At 42.7% G+C, this 27808-nt stretch overlaps 1 protein-coding gene across 1 annotated transcript in view; it reads left to right on the forward strand.

Annotated features, from left to right (window-relative positions):
* Positions 1 to 27808, forward strand: part of ABTB2 (ankyrin repeat and BTB domain containing 2) — a 153222-nt gene that overhangs the window by 109624 nt on the left and 15790 nt on the right. The window contains exons 4-9 of the mRNA XM_035116548.2: positions 17869 to 18021; positions 21316 to 21481; positions 22426 to 22515; positions 22989 to 23090; positions 25527 to 25623; positions 26261 to 26396. Coding sequence (XP_034972439.1) covers positions 17869 to 18021; positions 21316 to 21481; positions 22426 to 22515; positions 22989 to 23090; positions 25527 to 25623; positions 26261 to 26396 — 744 coding nt within the window. The remainder of the gene's footprint in view (positions 1 to 17868; positions 18022 to 21315; positions 21482 to 22425; positions 22516 to 22988; positions 23091 to 25526; positions 25624 to 26260; positions 26397 to 27808) is intronic.

Below are 27808 nucleotides of genomic sequence, written 5' to 3' on the forward strand. Positions count from 1 at the left end.
TGTGAGCACAGGATGCTCGGCGAGATGGGTCTGATTCAGCAGACTCTTCTTACGGCAAACTAGAACTTCCTTCTTACTGTGCCTTCTGCCTTTGGAATATTTCTTACCATAATTTCTGCAAGATTGTTGTTCTTTATATGAGACTGAGAAACAACACTTCTGATGCCTGGGGGTGGGTGCAAGGACAGAATTCTGCCATGTTAATATAGTGAGTAAACAAACAAACCCCTGTGCTGCAAAATATGCCTCAGCAATATCGAAAACAACACGATGGCCAGAAACAATTACAGTATAGGAAACTTTATGGAATAATGCCAAACATCAAAACTATCAAACTGAAGTCTCTGAAAGTCCTTGAATAAGTCACGGTCCCAGACTTTACCCGGTGGAGATCAAGCTTGTAAAGCTTTGTATAATCGGTAAATGTACAATTCTGATGTCCAACTCTAGAACTCTGCTGAACAGTGTTTCCGGATAGCAACTACTGTTTCATTCAGTTCTTCATCAGCCAATTAGTTCAATAACACTCGTAAGTAGAAAGATGTGTAATTTCTTCATTAACTGAAAATAAAATATTCAAACGATGACCTGCACATACATAACATAACAATAACTTCAAATAGTGTGGAAATTATAAACTGTAACATAAAAAGGTTACATACCTGTCAGGGTTGATGTGGCTACTCTTGAGTAACGACCTGGCACATGCTCGTCTTTCAGAAGTTTTTATTGGTGCACATTATTTACAGTGTAACGAGCTGCTGGTTTCATGTCTGCTCATTCCGATTCAGATTCCTGCACTGGCGCCTTTCGCGATCTAGACCAACATAAAAGCCGCGGAACTGTGAAGCGTTTCCCTTTTCTCCGCCTCCTCAGTTCCGGTGTCGGGGGGAATGGTCTGCGGGCTGCCTGACTTCTGTCCCCTCTTTCCCCCTCCCTTTCCCTGCCTATGGAGCGAGGGCTCTTGGATGTTGCCAAAGGGCTGGCACTCCCTTTACGTTTCCTGGCTCTTCCCATCAGACCCTTCGCTCTCGTGGCTGCTGGGAGACGGGCTGCTTCTGATGGGGGGGGCTGTTTTCTGTAAGCCTTCCCCCTCACAATACCCAATCTTTTTTCAAATACTCTGGAACAGTACTCATGCGATTATGTAGTCACTGTTACTAGCAACATTTTTTGAAAAATATATACTGTATAGCCAGCCCCAGATGATACTGATAACAAGGATAAATGGACATAAATATGACATCAGGAATCACAAGACAGAGAAACCAGTAGGAGAACACTTCAATCTCCCAGGACATTCTATACAAGATCTCAAAGTAGCTGTTTTATTACAGAAAAATTTCAGAAACAGACTAGAAAGAGAAGTTGCTGAATTGCAACTCATTACCAAGCTTAAAACCATGGAGAGACCTGGTCTGAATAAGGACACTGGATTATTATCTCATTATACATGATCAAGCTTTCTTTAGCACCTCAGCCCTTACTTTTTCCTGCAAGACCAATTGCAGTCGTTAACAGTCATCAACAGGTTTACCACTCCTATCAGCCAATCACCCATTCCCACCACCCTTCTGAGTAATACCCCTCCCACCCTCTGACTATACATAAGGCTCTGGTGACTTCTGTTTCAATGTATCTGAAGAAGTGTGCATGCACACGAAAGCTCATACCTATGACAAACTTAGTTGGTCTCTAAGGTGCTACTGGAAGGATTTTTTTATTTTGTTTTGACTGTGTCAGACCAACACGGCTACCTACCTGCAACTGATAACAAGGAGACCAAGCTTAAAGCCACAGTACAAAGTAACAGCAAGGATACAGATAATCAAATAAAACAATTGAGGTCTAATTCAGTTTTAAGTCCCCCTGGATGAATGGATTTAAACATGTTTCTTGCTGCCATAACTGATGTGCACAATCTTTTTTGATACCCTTTGTCCTCTGATTCCCCCATAAAACTGTAAATAATAAATCCGTATCCGAATGATTGTGAGAAACAAAATGTTCTACCAGAGGTAGCTTTCATATTGGCTGATGTTAATATAGTGGCCTTATTTGAGGATGAATGTTTTTTTAAAAATAAATATGGTAGATTCCTTTAATCCATATTTTGTGATGATAAAAACTCATTCTGTTCGCTTTCCCCCCTGTGACATGATAGTCCGATGTAAGCAGCACTCCCATTTAGATCATCTGTCTTATGTGAGAAGTCAAGTTGTACTGTTCATAATCAACCCCCTCTGTCTCCTAAGACTTTATATGATATGAGCAAAACTGATGAAACAAGAACTCCATTGACTTTACATAACATCATGGACTTAGCTGACCGTTTTTACTTGCAGGGCACAAGAGACTTTCCTGAACCTTAACATCATGAGATTCTTATGTGACTCAGTGAATCAATTTTTTTCAAAACAGTATGTTCCTTAAACTTGTGCCTCTAGTAAACAAAAGTGTGATTCTCTGGCCAGATACATTGTAGCCAAAAACAAATGTTTACAATAGTAGACAATTTAGAGATGGTTGAATATTTAAGGCAGGCAACCCTACTACTAGACTTTACCCTAAGCCTTATGTTCATCAGCTATATTCAAGAAAGATGTTACCGTAGTAGAAACTACTCAGCATCTACATGTCTGCCTTAGATGTCTGTGCTGGGTATCAGCCTGCAGAAGATGCCACAATTTCTTATTTTTTGCAGATACAGCAATCCACATGCCCTGTCCAAGGCATTTACTTCCCAGACTCCAAGTCTCAGATCAGACTATTAGTGGTTTGTGACTATTTTGCATTTTCCTGTAAAACAGTTCACATCGAATAATGCACAAAATATGAAATGTTTCATCTGAGTTTCTGAAACGACATCAGAAGAGATCAGATTTCATTTTTGAAAACCCCAGAGAATTAACCAGTAATACTCCTCCTCTACACAGATGAGGGGAAGTGAGTCCAAAGGGGCTGTGGGGCCATGCTTTTAAGCACACTGCTGTCATCAGCCTGGTTTGCATGCTGTTGCACAAAGAGACAATCTGAGCTGCCTTATTCCTCTCCTGCTGCTTCCAGTTCCACCCAGAGCTAAGCCATAGTTTGGCTTAGTGTTATGTCTGAAACCAGGCTTGTGGTTTGTCTTGCTCTAAGCCAAACCATGGATTAGCCCCTGGAAGCACAACAACAGCAGGAGTCGGGGAGGAGCAACTAGCCATGAGTTTCTCACTGTGCATCCATCATGCTTGCTCATTCATGCCAAGCCATAGTTTGGCTTACTGTTACGTGCAAACAAGGCAATAGAGGCTCCCCACTTAACTCTAAATCCTATGCGGCAACTCTTGCCTCTACGGCCTCAGAGACATCCGATCATCTGCCCAACATAATGTAAGCACTTATGTGGTTAATATATTAGGACCCATTAGAAAACAGTCTCTGTCCTTGACCATCCCTGCTATGCTTGTCCAAAACTGTGTCCTCCCTAGCTTTCCTAGGTTTCACTGGTTTTATGGGAATGAGGTAAGGTTCTATTTTTGAAAGCAGTAGTGAATGCTTCTAGCCACGAAGACATTTAGGCCTTTCTTCAGGCATCAGGTTCACGACTAAATAGATGTTTACAGGTTTGCAAATAGCTTTACCTGCCCTCACTAGTCACTGCTTATAAAATGTAGCCTCTTGAAGCTTTATTTACTGCATTAGCAGATGCGTGCAGTGTCTTTTTGGATTTCTCTCCAGAATAAGCCTCAAAAAGGCAGGTGGAAAATCAAGCTATTTTGCTTGCTTAGTCTGACCAGGAGCACAGTTTGTTATGCTGTGCTGCACTTTTCGATACTGCAAGCTTCTCTCTTCCTTCTGCAGTTCCCTTGATCACAGCAGGATGTGAAGCTGCCACACTAACAGAAATGACTGGAATTGCATCTGTGGAGTCCCAGTTCACACAATAAAGGTCTTCACACAATGCCCATAAAAAGGTAATCAAGTGGGAGTGCCAGGACATGTGACAAGCGGCCCTTTTGCATAAGAGGCAGCATGCATCCCATGTGGCATTAGGTGCCATAGTGCTTCACTGCTCTTTCACTTGCTGGAAACATGGTAGGTGTCGCTAGTGGGGCTAGGTATGCCACTTGCTTAAATCAATTTTAAAGAGCCCATACAGACCAATAGGAGAGCATAAAGCTGCTGATGGATACGCAAGCAGGCAGCGGAGGAAAATGGCAATGGTACAAACCAGATGCTTGCTTGTTTAGCACAAAATGATTCTTACCAACCCAAAACTGCAGACTGAATCTCTGGCTTAATTTGAGCCAGGTCTCATCAAGGCTTAGTCCAGAGATTGCGTCTACCATGACGGTTCAGCCATGGAACAGAGGAAGCCATAAGAACGTAAGATGAGCCCTGCTGGATCCGGTCAATGGCCCAACTAGACCAACATCTTGTTCTCACGGTGACCAGATGACCTTACAAGCTGGGGATGACAGCAGCAGCACTCTCGCTGCTTGTGATTCTCTGCAATTGGTATTCAGAAGCTTGCTGCCTCTGAGAGTGGCAGGAGAACATAGCCATTGTGGCTAGTATACAGAGGAGTGTCTCTGGACTAAGGTTACCAGATATCCCCATTTCCCAGGGACAGTCCCCGGATTTACAAATCAGTCCCCATACAAAATCAATTGAAGTTGAAAAGTGTCCCCGGATTCACTGGGGGAAAAAATCTGGTAACCTTACTCTGGACATGTCTCTTCTTTTCACGACTGACCAACCACAGCCAGGTGACTATAGATCTGGGATTAGGGGTAGGAGTTTCCAAGAAGACTTTCAAACACATTTGGCTCTCAAATATTAAGCTGCAGTACTAAACTATGGAAGTGTCCCAGGCATCAGTGATCCCAGGATTGTACTACAGGACACAGTTAAGTAGGGTGGAATTTGCAGTCTCTAGCCTATAACTCATTAAGGTCGGACCTTGGAGTCAGGGCTCTGCTTTTCATCCAGAGCTTACTAGAACTCAGTTCCGGCACCTCTCAGGTGGGCGCCACTGCCATTCAAAGAGGGAAGTGCTCATGGTGAGTTCCGGCACCTCTTTTTCCATAAAAACAGCACTGATTAGAGTTAGGATTGCTCTGCCCTTGCACTTTACAAATTCAGTCTAGGGTTACTGACTATTTCACGTACAAGTGAGCACGTAACAGCCAAATTGGGCAACATGACTGAGCACAGGCTTAGTTACTTAAACAGTTTTGAATGTACAATAATCTCACCGTGTGTCATTTTAGCAGTTTGCAAACATTATAATAATTGCCCTTTCATCGCCTGAGGTTAATATAATTTCCCATTGGACTAAATTACACATCCCAGGGTGCAGGGATCTCTTGTTTCCTGAGGAAAAATGTGGTCTCTTCTGAAACAATCAAGTCGTCCTAAACATAAGCACATGGTGCTGAGCCTGCCTTTGACAATAGTCTATAGCTGAGTTTGCCTTGGGCTTCCTCTTTCCTTGTTTATATCTTCATCACAAAGAAGGCACTAATCGCTGATCTGGGGAAGGAATGGAACTTGCTATATATTTCTATAACAGAAATGTCCCATTGTCTGCTGTATTGTTTCAAGATTATCTTAATGATTTGCTGATAATTTTCATGGCTGTTTTTTGTTTTGCTGTGTTCTTAAGACCATTGTTAGCTGTCCTGGAATGGGATAAGGGAATAATCAGACTGAAAGGCAGTTCCTTCTCCCTCTCCCGGACAATAATATGCCTATCTACTTGCATACCTGTTCGTAACCATAGATCAGATGAACTATTTTTAAAGGATAACTGCTCTGTGTCAGACAAATCCCTCTCAAATCAGTTACCTGTCTACATTTGTTACAATTCTTTGTCTCTTTATTGTGAGAGAGAAAAGGGGAGGTAACATTAAATTGTGAGTTTAACATTTTTAGTAGGGGGGTGGCAAATGGGAAGAAGAGACTCTACATTTAAAACACAATTTGAAAACAGAAAGTATCACAGTCTTGAAGCTGATAGTATTGCTTGAGTTTGTGAGGTACGAGACACCCTAAATTCCTGAGTCCAATAAAAGTTAGAATTAATCAAGCTCCAGCGAGTTGAACTGTGCCGAACACTGAACCCCTGGTTTCAGCTTATGTTAAAAATGCAAACCAGGCCAACTTAGTGAGAGTTTGCTAAGTGTGGGTCGTTAGGGAAACAAAGCCTGATAATGACCAAATCATTAACATAAAAAAAGATAGGCAGAGGGGCCATCAGTAGATTCAGTGCCAGATAGCAAAATGGGTGAAGCCCCTTCCTGGGCCCTGGTTTACCGGTAGTTAGTAAGACAAAAGATCAGTAGTAGTTTTTAAGATTGCAGTTTGCCTGATGTTGGTGGAATGAAAACCTTTTCAGCCTGTTAGTGCCAACAGGCACCGGTTTCAGGGTCAGAGCACAAAGCAGGCTGCCTGCTTCTATGCTGCAGGAAGGAGTGAGAGAGCATGGCTGTTTTCTGTTTTGGATTCAAGGCTGCTGCACCTATGGGAGAAGCAAGAGACCCACTTGGAGTTCAATGCTATGGACTCCCCCATTGTAGGCTGAGGTTGTCTATATGCGCAAATAAACCATATATCATAAAGACACCACAGTCCGCTGTGCCTCATTTCCAATGGAAACGCGAACCCTGGGTAATCTCTCACCACTTGGAAATTGGGGTGGCATAGAACAGAATTCTAGGTCATGTCTGTAACAGTCACATGAATGTGATTCCAAGCCTTTCCTAGATTCTGCCCCTAGGGCACAATACAAGTTTGTGGTTAGAGAAGAAGAATCTCATGTAACAGGAAACACAAGTTCCTCTCTGTGCTGCACATGCTTTGTCGATTATCTGGGACAACCACATAGCCTTGTTCCAAAAATTATTTTACCTTCTGAATGAGTGTTATAAAACTCCCTTTGCATACCCGCCACCATTTTAAAAATGAAAAGATGGACTCTTTTTTGTGTATTTGTAACATCTCTATTCTGTACATCGAAGATGGTTACACCAAGTCCCATAACACATTGCACAAGGCTGCTGTCTATCCGCCTCCTGTTGTATTCATTTGCTCTGCAACTGTCTGTAACTACCACAGTTGGGGTTTTATTTTGGTAGCTAGTTTTATAAAGGGTTGCCATATTTCAAACAGTGAAAATCCAGACAGAAAAGTTGCTTTTGGGGGGGAGGGGGGCAAAGTTGTTGAGCTTTTTCTAAGTTTTTTATCTCCACCTCCTCCATTCCTGCAGGGAGAGCCTCTACTAGGTCTCTTTTTGTTCCAAGGATGGATGGAGCCCTTCTGTTTGCAGAAGGGAAGTCTTGACCCAACCCATGAGGTACTCCCTGTGGAAGGATTGAAACTTGAAATAGCAGTCTACTTAGGTGCATACCACCAAACTTAGAAGAAGCAAGTGTAGCTAAGTGGCTTTTAAGAATAGGATATTCTCTAGTGAGAGGCCATGAAACCATAACAACATGAAGTAGAACCAGGCAGAGGGCCTTCTTGGTAGTGGCGCCTGCCCTGTGGAACGCCCTCCCATCAAATGTAAGGAAATAAACAACTATCTTACTTTTAAAAGACATCTGAAAGCGGCCCTGTTTAGGGAGGTTTTTAATGTCTGATGTTTTATTGTGCTTTTAATTCTGTTGGGAACCTGGGGAACCCAGCCAGATGGGTGGGATATAAGTAAAATTTTATTATTATTATTATTATTATTATTATTATTATTATTATTATTATTATTATCTAGTTGTTTCTGATTTCAGGTTCAGGGGGTGGTTGTCGTGCTGCACTATACGTCTTCAGGAATGGAGTGCTTCTCATGTATTGTTAATATTAGCATTTGACTTGCAACTTTACAGGAAAAATGATCTCTGGAGCTCTTGAGAGACTCCAGTTAATTATCCACTTCAGGAAAAAAAAAGAGAACCCACCCTAATTTAACATTCTACTAGGAAAGCACTGGCATCTACTTCAAATGGGAATTGAGTTACACAAAGACTGCACACGCAGCAACAACAGATTGTGTACAAATGCAACATCAATCAAATACTTCAAAAATAATTTTGCCTCCTCTGCAATTTCCCCTACATGTTACTTTTATTCATCTTAGACTGTCTGGTGCTTATTAGAAACTCATTTAGTTTTTGAAAATTGTTCTTGAAAAAATTATGTTCTTAATAGGCCTAAGAGCCAAATTAAGGCTGCCACATTGGAAACTTTTAGTACAAAATTAATAAAATGGCCCATTTCCCCCATCCTTCAGAACTGATCAAATGTTTATGTGATGGATCTTTGATTCTCTTCTCTCTTTTTTTATTGATTGATTTTGCGACATACAGCCTGAATCATTTGCTTGCTTGCAGTTCTGAATTTGTTGAGACTTACTCCCTAGTAAGCATGTTCTGACTGGGCCACAAGCTTCGCAGCTTTTAGCAATTTGCTACGGCATCTCTGTCCAAAGGGTTCTCCAACATTCTCTTCAAAATTAATTGCGGGGTTGAATGTTGCAGATGAATCCTAAGTATTGAAAGCAACATACAAAAGAAAAAATACACAACTTCTTCCTGTTCAGTGCAGATCACTGTTGAAATGCAAATGCCAGTCCTTCCCATGGAAAGCAAGGTCAGAACACAGCCCTGTTGAAACGAATGATACAGGCCTTATGGGAAAGGGAGCTCTTTGGGCATTTCTAGGTTCTGCACCAAGCTTCCTCAACCTCGGCCCTCCAGATGTTTTTGGCCTACAACTCCCATGATCCCTAGCTAGCAGGACCAGTGGTCGGGGATGATGGGAATTGTAGTCTCAAAACATCTGCATAGCTGCCAAGTTTTCCCTTTTCTCGCGAGGAAGCCTATTCAGCATAATGGAATTTCCCTTTAAAAAAGGGAGAACTTGGCAGCTATGAACATCTGGAGGGCCGAGGTTGAGGAAGCCTGTTCTGCACCTACAGCAGTTTGCTGGGTCAGTCCAATAATCCTTGTATCCTTAAATTGGAGGCATATTTTTGCTTTTGATCTTAGGTGATGAAAGTAGAAAGTACTATTGGTTTGCACATCATGCTTTGCCAAACTTTGGTTTAGTGTAACTGCATACAGGAACCTGTGGAGGAGCTCTCAGTGCAAACCAGTTTCATGGAGGCAGGGGTGCCAACTTGAATAAAATATTAGGAGGGGACAGATAAGCCCCACTTTGCATGATCAATCACAATATGTGGCACATGCACACCATTTGAATGACAATGTCCATTAACTTGTGGCTCAATATTTTGGTGGGGGAGCTGAAGTGACCTTGGCCCCTAGGACTTGGCCGCCATACAAGAAAGGTCTTTTTGTGCCTCCCAATCTCTGCTGATTATCATTTGCAGGGATAGCCAACAGGATACTGTCCGGATGTATGACTCAAGCTCCTGTCAACTTCAGGTCAGTGCAGTAGTTAGAGGAGCATCCTTTTGGCCAGCTTGGTTTAGAAGGGTGTGCTATACCTTGTGGTATAGCCAGTGTGGTGTAGTGGTTAAGAGTGGTAGACTCGTAATCTGGGGAGCCGGATTCGCGTCTCCGCTCCTCCACATGCAGCTGCTGGGTGACCTTGGGCTAGTCACACTTCTCTGAAGTCTCTCAGCCCCACTCACCTCACAGAGTGTCTGTTGTGGGGGAGGAAGGGAAAGGAGATTGTTAGCCGCTTTGAGACTCCTTCGGGTAGTGATAAAGTGGGATCTCAAATCCAAACTCCTCCTCCTCCTCCTTGCAAAAGCAAACCAAAACCCTTCCATAAATTGCACAAAGAATCACTGTGGCTTAGAAAGCTAAGCTATGCAACCTATTATGTATGTATACTGTGGAAGGCAAGATGTTTAGCGGTATTTAAACAACATATACACATGGGGGAAGTAGATGGAAGAAAGCATTAATTATTAATCTCTTGATTTACCAAGCCTGACTTCCCATTCAGTGATGAATATTTTGAGATGCTGTTTCTAAAAGGTACCTTGCCCATGTTTGTCTTGCTTTTTGGTTTCCTCCTCTGTAACTTGTAAATATTTTTTAAAAGATTTAAAAATAGTTAGACAAATAGCAGGTGAAATAATTCTAGTGCAAAATACTGAATGAAATGTCCAGAAGACAGACCTTGGCTGACTTGACATGTATCAAGGGTACATGTAATCTGTACTGGGTTCTGCAGGAGACTGTAGAAATGAGTAGTTTTGTTTTCAGGATTTGTCATTTCATTGTTAAGCCTGTAAGGTGCAGCTCAATCATATTTTCATGACACACACCTGAAGTTTTGCTGGTTTTCATAGGGGAGGATGTGATTAACAAGGAGGGGCAGTCTATGGTTATATCAGGGATGCAAGCAAGCTTATAGCCAGATAATAGTATTACAGAGCTACCCCATGGATGACTTACAATCATACCTCGGTTTAAGTACGCTTCGGTTTGAGTACTTTCAGTTTAATTACTCCACAGACCTGTCTGGAACGGATTAATCCACTTTTCATTACTTTCAATGGGAAAGTTCGCTTCGGGTTAAGTACAGACTTCCGGAACCTATTGTGTACTTAAACCGAGGTACCACTGTACTCAGAAGTAAGACTCACTGTGTTCTGTGGGGCTTAGTCCCAGGTAAGTGTGGATCAGATTGCAGCCCTAGTTTCTGAATCACATAAGTACCATAGTTCCTAGCTTGTGAATGGAATAACTGCATAATACTTTTCACAACAAGATTTTCAGTAAGCAGACTCGTATCAAACTGCTTCTGCGAGCAATGCCAACGAGCTGTGGAGGAAAAAAGATAAAGTATTCCCAGGATAAAAATATCATCGTCAAGTTGCACTCTTGCAGCATAATAGAAACTTAACTCTTCTTTGAATGGTCTTAACAGGTTTCTTTACATAAAAAATACACTGAGGTATATAGTAGTTTGGGGAAAACTGTAAAATATTGAAGGAATGAAGATTATTCTGCCCTCCCCCCACCCCACCCCCAGGTTAAAAGTCAGATATTTCAATTAAGAATATCAGAATTTGAAGGGGGGGAATGTGTACAAAGATGGAAGCAACTTAATTCTGAAGATATATAAATGATATTAAAAACTATCTGGTAAAAAGTATGTGGCTAAGGGTCTAAACCTATACACAGCCAGAAGCAAGGCTTACACAATTCTGTATGTCTCACTTCTGAGTAGACATGCCTAGAATTGCAATGTTAGCAGGACCTATGAAGGTCTGACATTTCAGGACCAGCACACTTCTCTGGGAAGATCTGCTTTGCTTTGGAGGAGGTGTGAATAGCCCGATTTGGTTTAATATTCAGACTTTGTCCAAAGCAGATGCTCCTTCCTAATGGATTGCTCTTGATGGGTTACATGGATTTAACACTGCAGATTACTTATTAAAACATATTGTACACGTTTATGTATCAAATTTCTTTAATCCAGATATTTTGGGGGAGTTAACAATTAAGTCATTTCAGCTAAGATTGATACTAAGGGCAGCAGAAAGTGCTCACAGCAATTGAAGGTCTTAAAATCCTGATGCAGGGAAGCATGGGAAGGTGCTACATTTTGCATGTGTGCTGAAACAATTCAAGAATATTGAACTTTCTCTGTATCAGGATTATTATTATTATTATTTGTACCCCGCCCATCCGGCTGGGTTTCCCCAGCCACTCTGGGCAGCTTCCAACAAAGATTAAAAGAATGTGACGGCATGATTCTTGAGTGTTGAAGGGTTCAATGGAAATTGGTCACCCTTTCCTGTATCCATTCTTCTTGGACCTTTTTGGACCTTTTGGTACCATGAGACATGCTTGGTTAGCTGAACAGAGCCAGGGAGACTAAGACTATAGCTTTTGGAGATTTGGAGCTGAAACTGTAGAGCTGTCATTATCTGTGCCTATGCATACACATTTTTCTCCATTTTACTACTTAGGTTTCTGGTTGATCTGGGTGTGCAGGTTTCTGTACAGTCCTGCCCAGTCCAGTGTTCCTTAATTTTTTTAGCTGGCAAAGGAAAGGATACATGCGCAGCCACTTATCTGTTTATGGGCATATCCACATTTACTTCACTCTATATCAGCCTTGCCCATTGTTATGCCCTCCCAATGTGATGGACTACAACTCCCATTGTCCCTGACTATTGGCTGTGCTACTCGGGGCTTGATGGACTGCATGCATTTAAGGCACTAATGGGAATTGTATAAACAACTGTATAACTTTCCTTATACATCTGAAGGCAGCCCTGTATCAGGAAGTTTTTAATGTCTGACTGTCATTGTGTTATTTTTATTCTGTTGGAAACTACCCGGAGTGGCTGGGGCAACCCAGTCAGATGGTCAAGATATTATTATTTTTATTATTATTATTATTATTATTACAAATAATCTGGAGGGCACCGGTTTAGAGAAGGCTGTTATGAACTTTAAGAAAATAGTGGGATATGACTACTCAATGCCAAAAATCAATATCCTACCATTGCAGAAGAGGGACCCAGGTGGCGCTGTGGGTTAAACCACAGAGCCTAGGGCTTGCCGATCAGAAGATCGGCGGTTCGAATCCCCGCGACGGGGTGAGCTCCTGTTGCTCAGTCCCAGCTCCTGCCAACCTAGCAGTTCAAAAGCATGTCAAAGTGCAAGTAGATAAATAGGCAGGAAGGTAAACTGAGTTTCCGTGTGCGGGAAGGTAAACGGAGTGGGAAGGTAAATGGAGTTTCCGTGTGCTGCTCTGGTTCGCCAGAAGAGGCTTTGTCATGCTGGCCACATGACCTGGAAGCTGTACGCTGGCTCCCTCGGCCAATAAAGCGAGATGAGCGCCACAACCCCAGAGTCGGTCACGACTTGACCTAATGGTCAGGGGTCCCTTTACCCTTTATCTTTGCCATTGCAGAAATATAATTTTATTTCCTTTTTAATCAATTTTTCCTTCAGCAGAGTTGTAGCCAGTGGTCATATCAGAGGAGACCCAGTGAAATCCATCAACCTAATTTAGTCATGTCCATTAACTCCAGTGGGTCTACTCTGACTAGGACTAACAGTGGATACAACCTGTTTGTGCTCCTCATTTCCAGCGCCTTGAAATGTTTACATTAGGAGTGAAACTGACTCCACCAGAAGCCCCCCTTCAGTTTTCATTGCACTTGTAAAGCTATCAAGCTACTTTTGCTGGCTAAAAGCTAAAGCGGGAAGTTGTTTCTGCTCTTACAACGATATTGACCATGGTTTACTGTCATCGTGGTTTACAGTGCGTGAGCCCTCTGTGCTCACTTTGCTTCTCCCAACTTGCGCTGGGAAGAGACACGCCACAATTCCTAGCTTTGTGGTACATCTGAAGCAGGCATCGTCATTTGTTTTCTTTAAACCACAGTTGGCAAGCCAAGAACAAAGTACATGTGCTTCCACATGAAAAGAACTACTTCTTACAGAGGGGGCATTATGTGGCACCTGTAACAATGCCAGTACTGCAGAGCCAGGCAGTCGGGTGGGCACCTCTGGGGTAAGGTGATCCTACAAGTAAATTGGTCCCTGGCTGCTGAGGGATTCATATACCAATAGCAACACTTTTATTTATGACTTTGTGATGTGTGAACATGGCCATTCTCCATTTACTCTCTTGGACAGAAGGGGAGCAAACCTTTTCACAGAGCAGTGAGATTTCCTCCCATGCCACTCGGTACGTCTCACCCCTCGAATGCTTTCCATTCAGATTCTGCTCTGACATGCCAGCTGCTGTTTGTAATTCTGGCCTCTGTCAGCTTTTACAGCATTGTGTGATTTCCACTCTGTGTTACTTCTGGTGTCGGCTCAGTAGCCTTCCCACTCCTCCCCAAATGACTGAGCACTTTGTGGTCAGGTTCACCACTTCCTCATACCAGTAATCAATTGACTTAGGAGTCATTTCCATCTCGAGGAGCATGACAAAGAATGAGTTACGGGTCAGTTCTTTTAAAATCAGACAAGTTCTGAGCCACTAGAGTATGCCATTTTCATCTAACTAAAAATAGAAGAGCCCATTCACAGGACATGAGTTGACATTGATCCTTGACTGCCTCTGCCAGTGACGGTCATGTGTGCACTAAATCAGCATTAGGAGAGTATTTCACCTTGGATATTTTCACACAGAACATGCTCTGCTTCAGTTCTATAAAAGGTGACCTCATATTCTTACTGTTTGTATGCAACAATTGAGGGCTATGTTTGATCAGGTACCTCAGCATCTTTTGTAAAGCTTAAAAGCATCCATTGGCACAGGGAGAAATGTATTGAGACAGCAAGTCTGAGGGAAATGGGGCCTTCCATCCTTTTTCCTCCGTTGATTTCCCTGTTAAAATGTGTCACACGCACATTGCTAATAGCCTTGCTGGGGTGGGGCAGTAAGACAGGTACAAAATTGTCACTTGTCTTCTTTTTTAAAAAATGAAGGTGTAGGCAATTATTTTGATCAGGAAAATAGCATTAACACAGTGGGGAAGAGTTAAACATCACCACCCTCTGTCCTATTGCCCATTTCTGCAGCTGTTTTAAAACAACTAAACCGGACTTCGTTCCAAGTGCTGGTGCTTGCCTTTGTAGCCCTCTGCATCATAGAAGCCAAGTGACTGCTGGTTCATCTCCTCTCCTGTCACTTAACTCAGGCACCTATATCTACACCTAAGACCTTTCTCCAAATCCCTGGTTGGGTGGCAGCCAAGAACAGAGCCTTTTCCATGGTGGCACCCCAGCTGTAGCTGACATTCTTTTGACAGGCTTGCCTGACACTCACTTTACTGTCAGTTCAACACCAAGGGATGTCATTTTTTAAAATTTTTGCAGGTTTTTTTTTTGATAGTGCTAACTTTTCTCCGTTTTATTTCTTTTACGCTAATGTGGGTTTTTAAGGATTTAGACTTTTACCTTGACACACGCTCTTGTTTTTTTTTATATTTTGTAATCTCCACAATTTCTCCTCTTTTGTAAACTGCCCTTGGGAATGCCAAGTGGCTATTGAAGGGCATGTTATACATTTCAGGAATGAATGAATAAGTTTTTAAAGCCCATTGGGAGATCCAGTTGCACGTTGTTTGGCCCAAAGAGAAATCTGCAAGTCAGCTTCCTGCCTTAGTTTGACACTAGCATTAAACAAGCAGGGGCCATATCACTCTGAATGGGCCCCCCGAGATTGTATTTCTTCTTGTGTCTGTTATAATATATATGTGGCAAGCAGGAAGATAAACCTAGGAGCTGAGCTGTCACAGTTCTGATGTCATTTTTGTGGGGGGGAAGCCGTATTTCAGTGCCCAAAGAATTGCTTTCTGCTCTCTGGAAGGTCACCTTTGTGCCTGGTGTAGAATGGCTAAATGCCCTGTAATCAGAAGCACTTCAAGTCTTTTTTTGAAAGTAGCTCACTGTCTCCTGTCAACTCTTTCAGCTTGTTTTATAGGAATCTTGGTCACATCCCCATCATACATTTTCAGCACTCTTATACCACTTTTAACATTCATGGAGAATCCTGGGAACTGTAGTTTGCCAAGAATGCTGCCCTCACAGAGCTCCATTTTCTACCACACTTAACAAACTACAGTTTCCATAATTCTCCGGAGCTGTTAGGACTGCTATAATAAGTGGTTGTGACTTTAGTCTGTGAATGGACAGACCTAGAAACAGGGATGGGAGAATAATTAATTTGCTTTGCATTTTGATATGAACCTACCCAGTTTACACGGGTCTCCTTCAAAATTCACAGTTCTCTGAATTGTTTCAGCGCAGCATACCAAAATGCACATATTATTATTGGAAAGGCAAATGCTTAGAAAAACTAGCATATTTCAGGAAATGCAGATGAAAATGTTTATGAATTTTCATACAGACTCTTTTTTTAAAAAAAAATGCAAACGTGGAAATGGGATAAACCTGAGACTGGGAAACTGAGAAAAGTTGACAGATTTGTCTGTCTCTACCTTGAAAACAGGGTATGCCGCTCCCTTTTGCTACTGCAGCTCACACACACCTCCCCCCCCCCATAGCCTTTTAACAGACCTCCTAGCTGGCAAATTGAACACCAAATCACTCTACTATTTTGCCCATCCTTTCTCTCCCTCTCCAAAAAGGATGGTAGAAATCAATGTTCTAAAAACTTTTCCTAAAAGCTTCCATGAAACAGTGGGGGGGGGAGTGAAGAAGTTGTGACCCAGGGACATAATGGGGCGGGGGAACCACTTAGCACCCACTCCCTGTAGCTCGGTTCCTTGGAAACAGGAAGAGCTGGTTGGTTTTCCCGGAGGTTGAGCCTAAGGAAAAAGCTCAATGCAGTGAGTGCAGTTTTCCAGCCACCTCACCTCTCAGGTTACATACATCTGTATGCAGCATTAGTCATTTTGTGAGGCACCTTGAGAGGCCTTTGTTGGATTACAGACAGGATAAAAGTTTCTAAACCAACTGATAAATTACAAAGAGGGTTCCTGGTGCTGTCATGCTGAGCAGTGCGCTTTGCGCAAGCACTGTGTGTGGGTGCCCCACTCTACTCCACCCCACCTCCTTGACGAAAGCTCCAAATAAATACTTAGATATTGGTTTTGATTTAATTGGTGAGGTAATAGATGGAACAAATGGTTGGGAATGCTCTGTGGGAAAAATTCCTTTGTGGATTAGGAGGGTTAACTAGATAGCTGAACACAGGAGGGAAATGGGTGCGGAGGGAACGGCGCACGTTGCTTTTTATGGGCTGCCTGTGCAAAACACACCTTGCTTGTGGCAAAATGGAAACAGATGTTTCACTTTTGATGAGCAGAGTTGAAAGTCTACATGTTGAAAGCCTGGCAGAGGGAGCTCCACTCGCAAATCCTATTATTTGCAATGATTTCTAACAGGATTTGTCTTTCCTGCTCTTCTTCCCCGCTCCGAACGCATCAATCTGAAAATGCCTTTCATGATGTCATCCGCTTTTCTTAATACCCAGTTCATTTTTCTTTCCCTCTATCACATCTGTGGTCCCCCCCCCACTTTCTGATCTGAACTTTAAAGGGTAGGAAGAAGTCTATCCTCTTAGCCCCACAGATCAATTGCTCAAAGGGGAAGCATATCTTTCTAGCATAAAACAAACAGAATTGGATTTGAGAATATGTTTCTTTAAAATATACGCTTGGCATTTGTAAGCCTATCAGCAAGGGCAGCTTCATTCTTTCGGTGGAACGAAACAAATCAATCTTGGCGTTGCTAGTTCTGAGGCAGTGCTCTTGTAAGAGAAGCGATAATAATGATAATTAATAGGGAAAAGTTTCTACTATACTGTACTCTCCTTCTTGAGTTTGACCAAGAAGCACATACCATCAGAGGCCAGGTAAACAAAAGAAGGCTCGCTCATCAGTGACTGGAGAGTTAGAAATCATATTTAGTGGAGACCTAGAGCGCATAATTTCACTATTCCCCATGTAAGTGAATGATTTCTTACAATAGAAAATAAAATACTGCACTCGGGGACAGTTTTGTGTGGGCCAGTTATTGAGTGGCATGACTCAGGCAGTATTTTAAGTAGGAACTCACAGCACACATTCTTAACCGTCTCAATTCTAAGTGGATTTTAAAAAAAGATAAATCCTGGTGTATCTACAGGAGGGCTGTTTATTTCAAATGCGGTTCTTCCTACCTGCAGAACATACAGGCTGCCAATCTGGATGCAAAAGCCCCAAATCCTAATCGTACATTACTTGAAAGTAGCTCCCTTTGACATCAAAGAAAGCATACTTTCCAGTTTGAAGCTAAGTGTGGAGTTTTAAGAAGAAATATTTTGGAAGTGAATAAGATTCCTAACTTTCTTCCTAACTTTCTAGGGCACTATATTTGGCCCAGATAACAACCATATGAGGTCTAATGGAACTTCCCTTTCTTTCCGAAGGCCATTCATGCTTCTTCCTCCACTGATGGAATGGATGCGAGTTGCTATAACATATGCTGAGCACCGGAGGAGTTTAACAGTGGACAGCGATGATATAAGGCAGACGGCCAGGCTACTCTTACCTGGCTTGGACTGTGAACCTCGGCAGCTGAAGTGAGTATTGTGCTTTTACTGCTTGACCGAAAACAATCCGAAAAACACTGCTAAATTTAATCACTGGGTATTCTTGTGCAGCTTGTAGGTTTCAGACATTTTTTACACACATATGCAGAAAAAGACTGAAATTTGTCCAATGTTGCAATGCGTGGGTGTGCATACCTAAACTTCAGGTTCATCCTTTGCCATTCAGAGTCATTTCACACTAGCCAAATACCGTACACAATGGGCAGAGAACCTTTTTCTTTTTCTTTTGAGGGTCATATCCCCTTAGGAAGAACGCACACAATGGGAACTTAAAATGGGCCCCAGTGTCCCAGTGCGTGCACCACATATAAATGGAAATATCTGGCCCTTGGATCTCTTCTCAGCCTCTGCTGCCCCACTCCTTCTCCCCAAGCCACAACCCTCATCCTGCCCTGCTTTGCACCACCCTGGAGTGTTTTTGCCTGCCTGGATTGTGTCTTTGAACTTTAAAGATGCTTCTTACTTGCCTAAAAGGGGTGTGCAGGTGTATGGGGAGAGCAGCCTGCTGCAAAGGAAACCCAGCCAGATGGGTGGGGTATAAATAAAAAATTGTTGTTGTTGTTGTTATCATCATTATTATCAGTGGCGTAGTAATAGGGGCGGGGGCGTGCCGCCCCGGGCAGCAGGCTGCGCGGGGGGCAGCAGGCTGGACGGGGCTGACCACCTCCGACGGCCGCCGTGTGACGCGGTCACTGCCACGGAGGAGAAGCCCCTGCTTCACTCTGCAGCTTGAATGGGGTTTGCTGCAGCGCCGCGGCGCATGCCTCCTATGCGTGGTGCCTTCAGGTTTGCCGCCCATGGGCAGCCAGGCGGCTAGCTACGCCACTGATTATTATTATTATAAAAATCCACAGTTGTTGCTCTGTCCACTTTTGCCCCTTGTCCTGCTCAGTGCTGGCATGTGGCCCCCAGGAAGTTGCCCAGAAGGGGATGCGGCCCTAGGCCTGAACATGGTTCCCCACTCCTTCCCTTGCAGACTGTAGATAAACTCATAGCAAACAGCCACCTGTGTTTCCGACACTATTTATATTCTGGCAGTTTTGCAGGCGCTGGCAGTGGTCCTGGCATCACACAAACTGCCACAATCATCTTTAAATACCCCATCCAGAAATCTAAATACTTCTATACAATGATTTTGATGATGAGATTAATTCCACTATTTATTGCTGCTCACTGCAGTGTTTGTTACTGATTATAAATACATATTACGCACGAAGGAAGGGTTTTATTTATCTCATAGCCTTGGCTTTGGACAAGTCATTAAACATCCTCCAGTGTGACCATTTGTAAATCTCGTAAAAGGTTTAGTATTCATTATGAGAAGAAAGGTACTGCAAAGATTAATCGTGCTTCTTTTATTGAACGTTAAGATAGTTACATGAAATGCACTGGGGAAAATATTAGCATTTCCCTTAGGTAGTCGGATGAATGAATTGCTCAAAAGTCACTGCAAGATTTCTTTCTTCTTAGTCAAACTAACATTAATCTCAGAGAGAAAGAGAGAGGTTGTGAATTTAATAGAGTGCTATATTTTATGGAACAAATTCTTTAATAGGATGTTGAAACTAAACATAAAATAAAATATCATGCAGCGAGATTTCTAAACAGTAGACCTTAATGCATCTTCACAAACATCCTGTAAGGTAGTAAAAAAGAAGAAGAAGAAGAAGAAGGAAAACTTGCAACAAATACTAGAACAAGCATGTTGATGTGGCTGTCAACTTGCTGAAACTAAGCAGCTCCTAGTCTGGTCGGTTCTTGGCTGGGAGACTGCTGGAGAACGGCATGTGTGCTGCTGTGGATTCCATAATGGGAAAAAGGCGGGGTAAAAATACAAGAAAATATATAAATGACAGCTCAGATGGCTTCATGAAGATCCTTCTTTCTCCCCGTACGACCTTACTCGTTAATTTCAGTTTAACGGGCCCCAGTTTGCCTACACAGAAGACTGCTTCGAATGAATGTGCTGGCCATGCATGCAAGAGAACTGTCACATGGCCCCTTGTGTTAGATCTAATCTAAAAGGGCAGCAGCATGCTATGGACTACATTGTAAATCTTTGGGCCGCAGCTGGTTAGTGCCATTTTTTTATTGCTTCCCCATGTAAAAAAAAAAAAAATATTGCAAGTACAAAACTAGCATTCTGGAATGAGACATTATAGGTAAGCTTGCTCACTAAGGCCAGTTTTCTAAGAGTGTGTAGCTTTCCTATGGGGGAGCATTCAGAAATATGATTCCCGCCTACCTAAAGTGTAGACCAGGCATCCCCAAACTGTGGCCCTCCAGATGTTTTGGCCTACAACTCCCATGATCCCTAGCTAACAGGACCAGTGGTCAGGGAACATGGGAACTGTAGTCCAAAACATCTGGAGGGCTGAAGGTTGGGGATGCCTGGTGTAGACCATAGGTCGTATCCAATGTGGCCCTCTGTGAAAGTTCAGACCAGCGCAAGGATTTCTGCTTGCACAACACCACATTTTCCCCCACCTCACCCTCTCCACACCTCTTCTAAATATGTTCTAGGGGTTCCCACAACCCTCTGGAACTGATATGGAGAAGATGTGGGAAATTCATAGGGGGAGCAGGGGGAAAGTCCTGTTATTCAAGGAGATGGGATGGGGTAGTTGAGTACTGTTCCATATATTACAGGAATGAGACAACTCTGATTTTCATAAGGTCACTGCTTGATTTTATTGGAAGGGGCAGTTTTTTATTTGGCAAGAAGATGAATTGTATCTTTAAAAGCTTTTTCCTGGTTGTGTGAAAATATTTTTGTGTGAAAATATTTTCCCTCAGCTATCGTATCTGCAAAAAAATAATTGGGGTTCTGGTGTGGGTAGGAGTGTAAACATTATAATACAAACAGGAATAAGTACAGACAACTTGTAGTAACGGGCTGAAGCTCTATGGTCAGGGAAAGTCTGGGCAAAAGGATATGTCTCTACAAGACATCTTAAGCAACTGACAGGTGATGTTTCACATATGGCAGAAAGAAGGGCATTTCAGAATGTAGGGGCAGTATGGGACAGATTACTCCTGAGACAATGTGGCGCTCAAAAGGGGGAAAGAGGTTGCCCTGCCACTGCTATTGATCTTCCCCGAGCTGAGTCAAACCAAGGCCTGCTGAAATTCAGGACTACCGTATAAATAATCATAATAGTAATAATACAACCCGTTTTAATATGAATAATACGGCCTTCTTTAAAACCAGTAATGCACCGCTTAAAATTGCAGCTATATTTTCTTGCTATGTGTCCCCAACAGGCCTGAATGCTGTTTCAGTTCCTTCCGGAGAATGGATGCAAAGGCTGCCACTGAAAAATTCCAGCAGGATTTGGGGTTTCGAATGCTGAACTGTGGAAGGACTGACTTGATCAACCAAGCTATAGAAGCATTGGGTCCGGAAGGGGTCAATACAATGGACGATCAGGTATGTAGAAGAATGGGGTGTGGGTGTATCTAAAATTAATTAGGCAGATCAGTATACAAAGCACTTACTGAGAAAGCTCAGACACTGTCTCTTCCAGCTCTACAACCCTATGATTCTAAGATGCAGAGGATGTTCCAGTTCAGGAGAACTGATACTCTTCCTTCCTGTTTCTGCCCACTATTATCACATTCTGGGGATTGGCGGACAGAGGCAATTTCATAGGCAGCAGCAACCAAGTAAAATTTCTCATGGGGCAAAACAGCAGAAACAAGAACATCAGGCACGCATAGGGTTGCCAGACTCAATAGAGGACAGGACTTCTGTGCCTTTAATTGCCCTGCTCTCTTTTGAGTCTGGAAACCTTAAAGAGAAACCAGCAGACCCTTTGTTTAATTTCCAAGCAAAGGGTCTGCTGGTTTCTCTTTAAGGTTTCCAGACTCAAAAGAGAGCAGGGCAATTAAAGGCACTGAAGTCCTGTCCTCTATTGAGTCTGGCAACCCTAGGCACACACCCCTCACTCCACTGATGTTCTTTGGAGGTTGTCAATCATTTTGGACATGTTTGGACATGTTGACAAAGGGAAGGCAAAATGGTTGTATCCAGCTGCCATTTCAGGGGCTCCAGTTGGTTGTGTGAAAAGGGGAGCCTATTCTTCTTGCAGAGTTCTCCCCTACAACTAGGGCCAGCTCCCCAGTGCAGACCTTTGCCTCCAACTCATGGGGGGTGATGAGGATGGGCAGTGACAATGTGGCAGGGGAACAGACCTAGCATGCTCATCCCTCTCTCCCTTATGCGATTCTCTCTCATGCAATTAATATTCCCAGATAAGGCTTAAAAGTGTGCCTATAAACTCCATGTGAGAATCTGAATCGCAGGCTTTTTGATGGCCATTGCTTTTGGGCATAGCAATCAAAGTTTGCTGACCACATGTTTTGTCCTTAAAGGGTATGACTCCACTCATGTATGCCTGTTCTGCTGGCGATGAAGCCATGGTCCAGATGTTAATCGATGCTGGTGCAAATCTGGATATACCAGTAAGTAAAGACTGAACCCAGGGACGCTGCCAGTTTATGGTCTGACCAAGAACCATTGCTTATTATCCCTCAGAAACAGTGTCTTGTTTTGGGATGATTGCATGTACGGATGGCCATTCTGAGAAAGAGATTTCCTTCTCTGAAAAATAATTGTTATGGATTCTAGAGCAATAAAGCTTAAATCACATTCAAAGCTCGCCACAGATGAGATCATGATTAACAGTGGCACAGTAATGGGGAAATAGAGGGAGTAAATGTTTCCTCCCTGCAAAAGCAGCCTCTGAAGAAAACCAGTAGATGCAGTAGAAAAACCCAAGGGATTGAATACACTGATTGGTGTTGGCAGTACTTTCTGAGTCGTGTCAGCCTGTCACTCCCCAGGGCCGTAATTTACTAGGGAAGTGCCACTCTCAGACATTTCTAAGGGGAGAAGAAAGATGGCAATGGCTAAGCATTCTTTCCATTTTTCCTAGGTCCCTGGTAGTTCCTCCCGATACCCATCAGTTCATCCTGATAGCCGGCACTGGACTGCACTCACCTTTGCTGTGTTACATGGACATATCTCTGTAGTTCAGGTGAGCAAAAGACAAGTTGTCAATCTGCAGTTTGAAATAGCGAGATGTGGAAACAAAATGGAGAGGCAGGGCATGCAAACTCATAAACTAGTTGCTTTTGTTGCTTTTGGAACACATATCAATCCTGTAAAGGTGATGGTGATGGTGATCAATAAAAAACACAAACAGGATAGAGCATAGTTTTTTTTAAAAAAATAACAACAGTACCAGGTCATCACACAAATAACAAAATATAATAAACTTACTCCTAAACAGACTTCATGTGATCATTATATTTTGTCTACATATTATATTTATAATATACTTAATAGTGTATGTGGTTGAATATTTCCTTGCATTGTATTACATTACGAACACACTCCATTTTTCAATAACCAAGTTATTGACTTGAAGACCTTCCCTTACCTTCAGGATATTAGTCAATTTCTCAATTTACAGCACAATCCCATACATGTCTACCCAGAAGTAGGTCCCATTGACTTCAGTGGGGCTTACTTCCAGGTAAGTGTGTATAGGAGTGCCTCCACAGCGAATAAGGAATGATGCTCCATTTATAACTAGCTTTTATTTGTTTAATTTCTTCTTCTAAGATAATGAGGAGGCAATATGAACAGATATCTTGATAAGTATATTTGGTAGCTATAATGTGTCTACATAATAAAAAATTAAATTAATGAAATCTAACAATATATCCAGAAGTTGCAATGCAACATGTTTGAAATGTTTCTTTAATATGTCATTGGAAAAACCATTGTTGGTCATTCCTTACACTCCCAAACACATCAGCTGCTGCCTTGTGCAAGTCCTCTTCCTGCTCATATTGTCTGTGTTGTTGTCAAAGGCTTCGTAGAATTAGGGTCCAATGTGTATTTTGGGCTCTTGAAATACTGTTATCGTCTCCATTTAATGTCAATAGGAATTTGAAATGAACAACAGCAAGTAGTCAGTCACAGGTAGAGATTTTCCTGTTTCTGCTATTTCTGTTCCCATAAGTTAGCAAGCAATTGTGGACAGAGTTCATTCAATTTCGAATTATTCATAAATGCAAATGTCCATGCAAATGAGATTTTGCCTTCAAAGACTTGGAACATTGCCAGTGCACTCTTTAGTATTGCAAAGGCCGGGCACACTTAATTTACACATGCAATGATAATAAGCGTGTTTTGCCCCAGAGACATCGCTGAGAATCCTGTCAACAGAACCTTTCAGAAGAAATGAAGCCTTGGGCTTTCTAAGCCATGTTTTTGTTAACTGCAATTAATGTTTACTCACTCCCTGTTGTTCAGTGGTAAACATTTAATCTTAGGAAGCTCTGTTTTTCAGGTGTCTCCAGTGGCCCATGGGAATTAATTGTAGGACCGATTCTGATGATGATGATTAGGATAATAATAATAATAATAATAATAATAATAATAATAATAATAATAATAATAATATATTTATACACCGCCCATCTGGCTGGGTTTTCCCAGACACTCTGGGTGGCTCCCAACAGAATATTAAAAACAAAATAAAAGATCAAACATAAAAAACATCCCTAAACAGGGCTGCCTTCAGATGTCTTCTAAAAGTCAGATGGTTGTCTATTTCCTTGATATCACAGTAAACACAATGTGGGCAGATCCTGGCCGGTCCGCTGTCCCTCAGACCTTGTGGGGGGCCGGACTATATTTTGGAAAAAAAATATGAACGAATTCTTATGCCCCACAAATAACCCAGAGATGCATTTTAAATAAAAGGACACATTCTATTCATGTAAAAACATGCTGCTTCCTGGACCGTTCGCGGGCCGGATTTAGAAGGCGATTGGGCCACATCTGGCTCCCGGGCCTTAGTTTGGGGACCCCTATCCTATGGACACACATACTTGGATTACTCAGTAGTAGTTGAGTAACTGCCACATGCAGCTTTGAGGAACAGTCAGAAGTACAAATCAAAATGCTCCTTTTAAGGACAGCATTCCCTTTTTCATATTTTTGTAGTGTTTCATTGAAGAACGTACACACCGAGGCCTTTAGAGCTGATAAACAAGAAGGCAGTAAACATAAGTAAACTTGAAGGAGTTTTCCGCACAGATGGATGCTATAAGCCTAGTACAGTGGACCCTCCAGATGCGAACTTAATGCATTCCGGGGGTCCGCACCCCAAAAATAAAATAAATAGAGGTGTGCTTCTGCACACACACACACACACGACACAATGGAGCACTTCTGCGCATGCACACGGCAGAATTGAGCGCTTCTGCGCATGCGCACACGGCGAAACCCGGAAGTATACACTTCCGGGTTTGCCGTGGCTGTAACCCGAAGATTCCATATCCAGATGGATATGTAAGTAGAGGTACGATTGTAGTAGATTTCTGCCGAGGGAGGTTACTCTTGTACTTTTTCTGTTGCTCTGTTTCTTGAGTTGTTTGTTCCTACTGTGCATTTGCAGTTGCTCCTGGATGCTGGAGCCCACGTCGAAGGCTCTGCTGTGAACAGTGGAGAGGACAACTATGCAGAGACCCCACTCCAGCTGGCTTCAGCAGCAGGCAAGTCTGAGCAAGCGTTGCATTTTCACTCCCCAGAAGCAGGGATTTGCTCTCTTAATGCGCAGTGGGTGTCAAAACACATAAAAGTGGGAAGAAGCAATGTTTTCAAAAGTGCCAAACGCATCTGTTCCCACACCCTTCAATATTTTTAAGCTGACACCTGCTGTCATGCAATTGCTGACTGAGCATTCTGTGTGCACAGTAGGCCACTGGGATGATGTGTAAGTTGCGCCATGTGTACAAGGCTGTGTGTGACCCAAGTGGAGGCATGTCCATCCGGTCTTCTTCATCTTATTTCAGGGGGAATGGCCACAGGTATCTGCTGTACAAATGCACAAAGTTGTACACCTGTTTCCTAGACTGCACATTCTCTTGTACACTCAGTGGAACGTGCCCCACCCTATGTACAGGATTCTCTGCTCACAATATGTGAACTGGCCATATGTGTGTTCTTTTATACCTGGATTGTTTCTCATCTGTGTGTCGTTTACTGTATAGCATTTTAATGTGTGGTGTGCATCCGTTAACCTATAACCCATTTTCTCTCTATGAATGAATACATGAATCAGATGGTTTCTATACAGTATAGTATATCCTTTGAAAATACCAATAAAGGTAAAATGGTTTGTCTTTCTAGGCAATTATGAGCTGGTCAGCTTGCTGCTGAGCCGGGGAGCAGATCCCCTGCTAAGCATGCTGGAAGCCAATGGGATGTCCTCATCGCTCCACGAGGACATGAATTGCTTTAGCCACGCCGCTGCACATGGACACAGGTAAACCTCATGGACAGGCACTCGTTTGCAGACATTGATGCTTAAAATGCCAGGTTAACAGCAATGGACTGCACTACAAAGTTGTCGTACACTTTCTCCCTTCTCCCTCCAGCAATATGGGTACAACAAGACCAGGGGCATTTTGCAGGGCTGGCATAACCCACACTCTCTTAGCCACTGCTCTGTCCTCTTCAATATAGGCATAATAAGGATGAACTTCATTGGCATTGATTGTCAGGGACTGGGCAGAGGAGGAGCGGTGGAGACCGCCTCCCCATCCTGACCCTTCCAGGCAGCAGGAAAACAGAATAGTTTTACGACTGGGGTTTGAGGGAGGTAACAGCTCAGAGGCAGATGAGGGGGGGAGTTGGGAAATCATGGGAAAGCCAGAACAACACCCAGCTGACATCTTGTCATTAGAAAGCATTCCAGACCCTCCATCTCCCAGAGAGCCTTGAAAGTAGGAGAGCAAAGAGCTCAGAGACAGAAGGCACATAGCAGCACCTGTAGAGGAGATGACAAGAATGACGAATGAGGAAGTGGGAGACGGAGGGTGGAGATTCACTCTGGTCAATGCCATTATCCAAGAGGCTGGGTTCAATAGCCTATCTCTGTAAATACTGAATAAAAAAGGACAGTAATAAATCTTCCTTTGTCTTTACACTTTCTTGGGCAACAGCCGGGTTTTGCTGACAGCATCCTGAAACATTCGACATTAACAGAGTAATTTTCAAAAAGTTTACAAACACAGAAGAAAACAACATTTTTGCATGACATAAGTCCTAAGTTAGAAAGATCATGAGCTCATGTCTCTGGTGCTATCTTTTGCTTTTGAGTTCACTCCCCCAATCACACCTATGCTAAAATCATGGGTATCTGAACTATGGAGCATCAATTACTTCTTCACTAGGGAAAAATTCACTATCTGTTGCTTCTTTCTGGAAAAAATGCACAAGGAGAGCATACAGGAGAGATAAATTTGTGCCCCCTGTAGTCATACAGAAAACGTCATGTGTCCAGCTTGTGCACAGAGAACAGTGGCAAGCAGTAATTTAGATCAACCACTAACAGTTGGCGTGGGTGTCGTGTAAATTTGTGTGGTGCAGTGGAATGTGGACCTGCTGAGCTATGAAGCTCATGGGGTGGCTGTAGATTGTTATGATGGTAAAGGAAGATGAACCCATGTATGCTTCTCTTGCTCTTTGGAGGAAGAAGGGGGAACAAATTGGGGTAGGTGGGTGGGAAACACAGATAGCCTATGGACAAAACAATAAGTATGCAAGCACTGAAAGGATTTAATGTTGAGTTCTGCTTTTATATTTATCCCGCTGATATGGAAAGGCACTTTGCCATCTTTAAAGCACACCTGTGGAGATAAGGGTCTATTAACCCAAACTTCTTGCATAGCCTGG

Source organism: Zootoca vivipara, chromosome 1 (genome assembly GCF_963506605.1).
Source record: "Zootoca vivipara chromosome 1, rZooViv1.1, whole genome shotgun sequence".
Classification (NCBI taxonomy): Eukaryota; Metazoa; Chordata; class Lepidosauria; order Squamata; family Lacertidae; genus Zootoca; species Zootoca vivipara.